Source organism: Poecilia latipinna, unplaced genomic scaffold, assembly GCF_001443285.1.
Source record: "Poecilia latipinna isolate Pla-1442-1.1 unplaced genomic scaffold, P_latipinna-1.0 Scaffold2504, whole genome shotgun sequence".
Classification (NCBI taxonomy): domain Eukaryota; kingdom Metazoa; phylum Chordata; class Actinopteri; order Cyprinodontiformes; family Poeciliidae; genus Poecilia; species Poecilia latipinna.
In genome coordinates, this window is record NW_015115120.1 from 27,818 (window position 1) to 34,232 (window position 6,415).

The following is a 6,415-nucleotide window of genomic DNA, read 5'->3' on the forward strand; positions in this document are numbered from 1 at the left end:
TTTGAACAGGACCGTTCAATGGTCCTATTTGCAGCTCCACAAATCTTTTTGATAAACATTGCATTACCAATGCAACATATGCAAACATACCTTTATTTAGGCTTTTTTTTTTATCCTTCCTCTTCCTTTTCTCTCTCCCTGAAGGATAAGTCCTTTTTTACTGAATGGTTTTGCTGATTCATCTTCCACCAGTGCTTTGATGCGCTGGATGCGCTCTGCACATTGAATTGCAGCTCCTATTACAGGTGAAGCGTGACTTACTGCGGCCACCAGGGGGCCCCAAGAACAATTTATTTTCTCGTTTTGTCCATAAACAATGATTTCTACATACATTATCAAATATTTATTATTGTAAAAATCACAACTTTATAATGAAATTTTGTGTTTTTGTTCATATCATCACATAGAAATCATTACTAAAAAAAATAATTCAATTTAAACAAATTTATCAGCCGGTTAACTTTGCCTAGCCCTGCTGTACTGTATACCTTTTTATTGGTCTTACGTCACATTCACATTTCCTGAAAAACGCAAATTCGCTTTTTTGCTAGAATCAAAATAAACAATTGTTAACTATGATTGATGATTATAAATTATTGGTAAACATAAGTGTGTTTAATTCAAACATTCATTAAGTAAAATAAATAATGCAGCTGTAAATTTATTTGAACAAAATCTTAATGTTAAAAAAATGTGAGTTTGCTGATGAGCATCTTTTTCAGTACATTTTACCGATGTGGTTATTATTTCTTTTGTTATTATGTTTCTTTCCAAATTTGACCAATGCAGACAGTATGCTGACGGTAACTCTTCAAACACTGATGAGAAGGGTTGTTTCCCTACGTGATTTGAACGCACCAAGGCAGACAGGAGGGTGGGAGTTTCCCTCCTACTTTTAATGGAGGGTGTGTCTCTTCAAGAAGAAAAAACTCCTCTGGAGGTTTGGAAATCAGTCTGGAAGTCATTTTCCCTTCTCTTCGCCGTGCCACACAGAGCCTTGGAGCCAGTTACAGGGACGCTGCTGTCAGCTGCGGGGTTTACGGTGGAGAAGAGGCGTGTTTGTTCCAAAGTATTCTTGAAGACCTACTGTGGAGTCCGATCGAGACTTGGACTCTCTTCTGCCATGGGGGACGTTGTTTCCAGTCACCTGGATGAAGCCAAACGGGAGATTATCTCAGGTGAGGAGCGTGTTACCAGATTTCGCGGTGCATTTTGATCCATGTGCGCTTTTACGCCTCAGCGGTTCACAGAAAGTTCCGTTGTTAGACAGAAATGTTAGTGGAGTATTTATCAGAGAGGGGCAGTCTGTTGGATTCTTTTGAAGAGTCCCACTAAAGTGCTGGGTCGCTATACCAGCGAAACCGCTGAAGTGTGGAACAAACCGGGAGGTGGAGACAGACCAGTTTGAAGACCTACAGTGTACCCCTGCTCATATTCCTTTTAAAAACTACATGAAACATTTCTTCACATCTCTTCATCCCATTGAACTTTGAAATAAACACAACAGATATTGTGTTCATTTCTCTTTTTCTGACCTTTTTTTAGATGGTTAAGCCCCCTGGCCCCACCCCACCCCTTAAGTTACAAACTGGTTACGTTTCATTCTCTTTTTGCTGCCTCTCATGCTTAGTTTTGTGTGTGTTCTATTATTCCAAAATATTTTTTTGGTCATTGTCTGTAGCATTAGTCATATTGTAAAAGATAGGGGACAGACTGGGTCGACATACCTGGATCTATTCTCTCTATTGGTTCATCATTTTGGTCTTTAAGATGCATTATGTCCTAGTTTCTGACAACATTTCAAGTTGCTTATCAATACATCTTAGTTCTAGTGATCAAGGGCAGAGCACTAAAATCTTATGTATAACTGAGAAAAAGTTTCCCTTTAAAGGGTTTGAATCCTAATTTTCAGGTTTCTGTGGATTTCATTTGGAAAAACTGATCAACTAAAAGTCAGTAATATTCTGTTGAGTTTCCAGATCAGCTAAAGTTTCAGTGTTTGAGTCACAGACATGCAGATAGATGAAAGTGGCCTTTTGTGTTATGGAAGAGCCAGGCCCGCCCTCACTGTTGAGTTTACCACAGCTTATTAACCAAGGTTAACTTCACAGAAAAGGCTGTAGTCAGGGAAAAGGAATTGTGCTCTCAAGGCCAAAGCCTGTCACCGCTTAAATCCTGGTTTCATTGTTTTCTCTCTGGCAAAGACGGATGCTGCTGTATGTATAATTGATCCATGGGTGCCTGAACATTTTCCTTGATTTACATTGAAACTAAAATGAACCATGAAGATACCAGCATCTCAGTTCCTCATGTGGCCTGCTGGAATGTGTCCTGGTGAAGTCAGCAGTAGATTTTTGAAGATAAGCTTCCAGAACAGTATATGGAAGTGGACATATACAATCAGCTATGACATTATTGACATTATGCCCAACACTGACTGGTACCAAGCCCCCTGCAGTAGAAAATATGGAACCTAAATGGAGCAGATCTGTTTGTTCAGCTCGTCTGAACAAAAGTTTGGAAAATTTGGAAGACAGATTCACCCAAGGCGTCTGAGGAGATTGGTTTTTCACAACCGGTCAGCCATCTCACTGCTACAATTTTGTATAATTGTATTTAGTGTAAAGTGGGGAATTTAACTGCAGCTCCACATGGTGTAATAACCATCCCTAAAATAAACCATGTAAAATAAGACCAAGTTGTGCTGCTCATGTGAATCTCAGTTTTTCCCTCTTTTACTTTAACTGGACTGATAAATAACCCTTAAATATTCTGTAAATATTTTATTTGGTTTATATGAGGCCCTGCTTCCAGATTAGCTTGGTAAGAACCAGCTCCTTGTTCTATGCTTTGCTTCGTACAGAAGGTCTGGACCCTCAGCTTGAGAAACGATTGCTTCCTGGACGGGGGAATTCTGTTGAAGTTTTAGCAACTGGATCTGATTTTATCAGTTAGTGACTGCACTAACGTGTGATTGTGACACACACAATGTGCCAGCTTGATGAAGCTTATTGAAAATTACAGTGTGCTGTAAGCAGAGTGCCATAGCTTATGACATGTGAAAACAGGAAAATGGATGATTGACAAGCATTCAATTGTACCAGATTAGCACTGCAACTGGTTTGGTTAAAAAAACTCCACCACCATGATATGGCTGCATCCAAAGTTTCCCAGTAAACTGCTGTCCAAAACTCCCCAGAACCTAAACAGTTTATCTTCTTCCCACCCTGATAACATATCTTTCCCAGAAAATTAACAAACATTGGATCAATTATCCACATATAATTAAACAAATTGATTCGTAGGATATTATGACTCAGTCGTGTGGAATTAAACATCCAACACATCAGTTGTTTTGGACAGACTGGTGACCTGTCCAGGGTGACCCCGCCTCTCACCTGGAACGTTAGCTGGAGATAGGCACCAGCAACCCTCCCGACCCCACTAAGGGGTCAAGGGTGTACAAAAAATGGATGGATGGACACATCAATTGTGAAACCTGAATGGACAATGGGCACACCCCTCCCACTGCTGGGAGCTGTTGAAATGATGCCTGTACCTCATAGCGATACTGTTTTAGTTAAATTTTCTAAAATATATTACAACTAATTGATAACCTGTTTTTATGCAACAGAAAAGGGCAACTATAAACAGATGGGATATGCGACAAGGCCTTTCATTTCTAACTGAGCAAAGTTTTCCTTGTGAGCAGTAATTTTCAAGAAATGAAGTGATCAGAACAACAGTAACCCATCTGCAGTAGGAGACTAAAACCAGCAGAAATGTTATCCTTTCTACTCAGACGTCCAGGGTTTGTAACTGTGGCCTGGTGACTTGCTGACGCTTTTAAGTATTACTTTTGTTTGCTACAGTGACTTCCTCTTCTCTGCACTGCACCTATTTAAGGCCTATTTAAGCTCTAAATGAGCTGGATCTGTTAGAGCAGTCCATTTCTCTCAGAGATGTGGACTGCAGATTCCATGTTACAAGCCAAATATCATGTCTGCCTTTAGTGGCCTGTTTGGAGTGAGACCCACAAAAATTTATCAGATGTGGAATCTGAGGAATGCATGAAAAAGTTTGTGTGAGCATGTGTGTGTACAGGATTGGATGGAAACTTCCTGGCCTTGAGTTGCACAGCCTGTGCCACATAGTCTCTGCAGCTGAGATGAGCCGAGTGCCAGCCTGGATTTATCATTAAGCACACGCAGACACGCACACAGACACGCACACTTATGTTTACATGGCTATCTTTGTGGGGACTTTTCATTGACTTCCATTCATTTCTACAACCTAAACCTTACCCTTATCCTAACCCTTCCCATTACATACCTAACCCTAACTCTAACCAAATTCAATTCACGCCATAGTCCTAAATCTAACCCCTGACCCAAAAAACCAGATTTGGTCCCCACAATGAGAAATGGGTCCCCCACGACGTAATATGTGTCAGGAAAATAGTTCCCACAATGTATCAAGTACATGTTATAGGCAAATGCAAAGCTTTGCACAAATTTCTCAGTAAAGAAATATTTTCATTTATCATGTCAACACCTATCTTATAGTTGTACATGTTATGACATAACTTGCATTGTTCAAATAAATGGTCTGTATTTAGACCTTTCAGAACACAGAATGAATGTTTTGCCTTAATCATAAACTTTTTAAAATTACTTTTCTCTCTGGCGCATGGAAATTTTGATCAGAAATAATAAATTATACTCATTGATTATTGCAAGCAGTAAATGTAATTACAGTAGGCAAAGCTTTGCCACAGGAATCTAGTTTGGTCTATTTGCTGATGTTGGTAATAGGGTGTGGTGCACTGGTTTCAGATTTAAAAATCTGTTGGTTGAATAATTTGCTTAAAAACTAAAGTAACTTCCTTGCATATTTGACAAAGTGTCTTCCTACTCTGCAGATGGATGAGCCATGCTTGTCTGTCATCTCACTGCAGGGAACACTGTTCTTACTGATAAGAACAGACGTGGGAGTCCTGGAGGAGATTTGCCTGTTTGAGCAATCAGCAGTTGTACTCAACTTCCCTTGTATGCAGCAGGGCGAGGTCAGCTTCAGTGGGAGAGGGGAAGAGAGGGTGTGTGTTAGGTTGGACATGACCCAGATCATGTGACTAACCTCTCATTTCCGTTTGGTAACGGGCATGATGAGCAAGCATGTGTTAAAGTCAGAGGCCTCAATGTACACTCAAACAAAGCAAATATAAGGGTTTTATTATGTTATCAGTCTTCTGTATTTTGGGAAGAACAGATTGTACCATGGAGGTCTGCTGGCTCCCAGAATCTTTTCATATGAACTTCACATCAAAAAGAGCTGCTAATTTCATTCAATTAATAATAATAATAATAAACTACAGTTTTAATTCAATCTGTATCATGCATTGTTGCTTAAATTTATGTTTGGATTTCCTGGTTGTTGCGGTTACTCTTAATAAAAGTAATGTGTGTAAATAAGAGTAACACAGCCTACAGGCCTAAATAGGTCTTTTTTTTTTTTTAGAATTTGTTTTATGTTCTAATACAACCATTTATGATTTATACTTATACAGATTTATAGAATAGTTTATTCATTTCTATTTAGGTTTGAGTTCTACATGCTCGTCTCCTTTCTGGTGCTATGGGCCCTTTCTTATTTGCAAGTTAATAAATGAGGTTAAGCAGAAGTCCTCGGGATTCTAATGTTTGCAGATGGTTTTGTGATCTGCAGTGAATGTGAGCAGCAGATGGAAGGAGAAGTTGAGAATTATGATGACTGTCTGAGAAAATAACAGTGTTTTCTCACCTCATAGTGTGGTAGACTTGGTTTGATTATGGACCAAAATTGAAAAATTTTTGAGAACATTTTCAGCTGGTGCACTGTCAAACAATCAAACCTAAGTGAAAAATCTGTTTACCCCCTTGCCTGAGGTGGCGCTGCGCCAAGAACCACCAAAGAAAACGAGCCAAAAACCTCTGAAGAAAAAATAAGAAACAAAAAGGGAGTAGCATCAGATTTGAGCAGTTTTCTCTTTTGCTTGGTAAAAGACCACAAGTTATTTCGGTAACACTTTATTTGAAGGGGGGTGAATAAGACTGTCATGACACTGTCATAAACATGACATAACACCTGTCATGAACATCAATAAGTCTTCATGAATATTTATGACTGTTGTCATAAAGCATCATTCGGTAAATTATGATACTTTTAATACAAAGTTGACATTATTCAAAATGTCTTTGTTATGACAACTTGACATTAACCAGGAAATCATTACTGTTTAAACTTTACCTTTAATAACATAAAGTTACCTAATTTTTAAAGTGCAATCAGTAATACCTTTATAACAAATTTATATCAGTAATGATTTCTTGGTTAATGTCAAGTTGTCATAACAAAGACATTTTGAATAATGTCAACT

General features: G+C 38.7%; 1 protein-coding gene across 1 annotated transcript in view; it reads left to right on the plus strand.

Moving 5' to 3' along the window:
* Positions 1-876: 876 nt before the first annotated feature.
* LOC106938083 (niban-like protein 1) overlaps positions 877-6,415 on the plus strand; it is a 52,102-nt gene continuing 46,563 nt past the window's right edge. Inside the window, exon 1 of the mRNA XM_015019913.1 lies at positions 877-1,178. Coding sequence (XP_014875399.1) covers positions 899-1,178 — 280 coding nt within the window. The 5' untranslated portion in view covers positions 877-898. The remainder of the gene's footprint in view (positions 1,179-6,415) is intronic.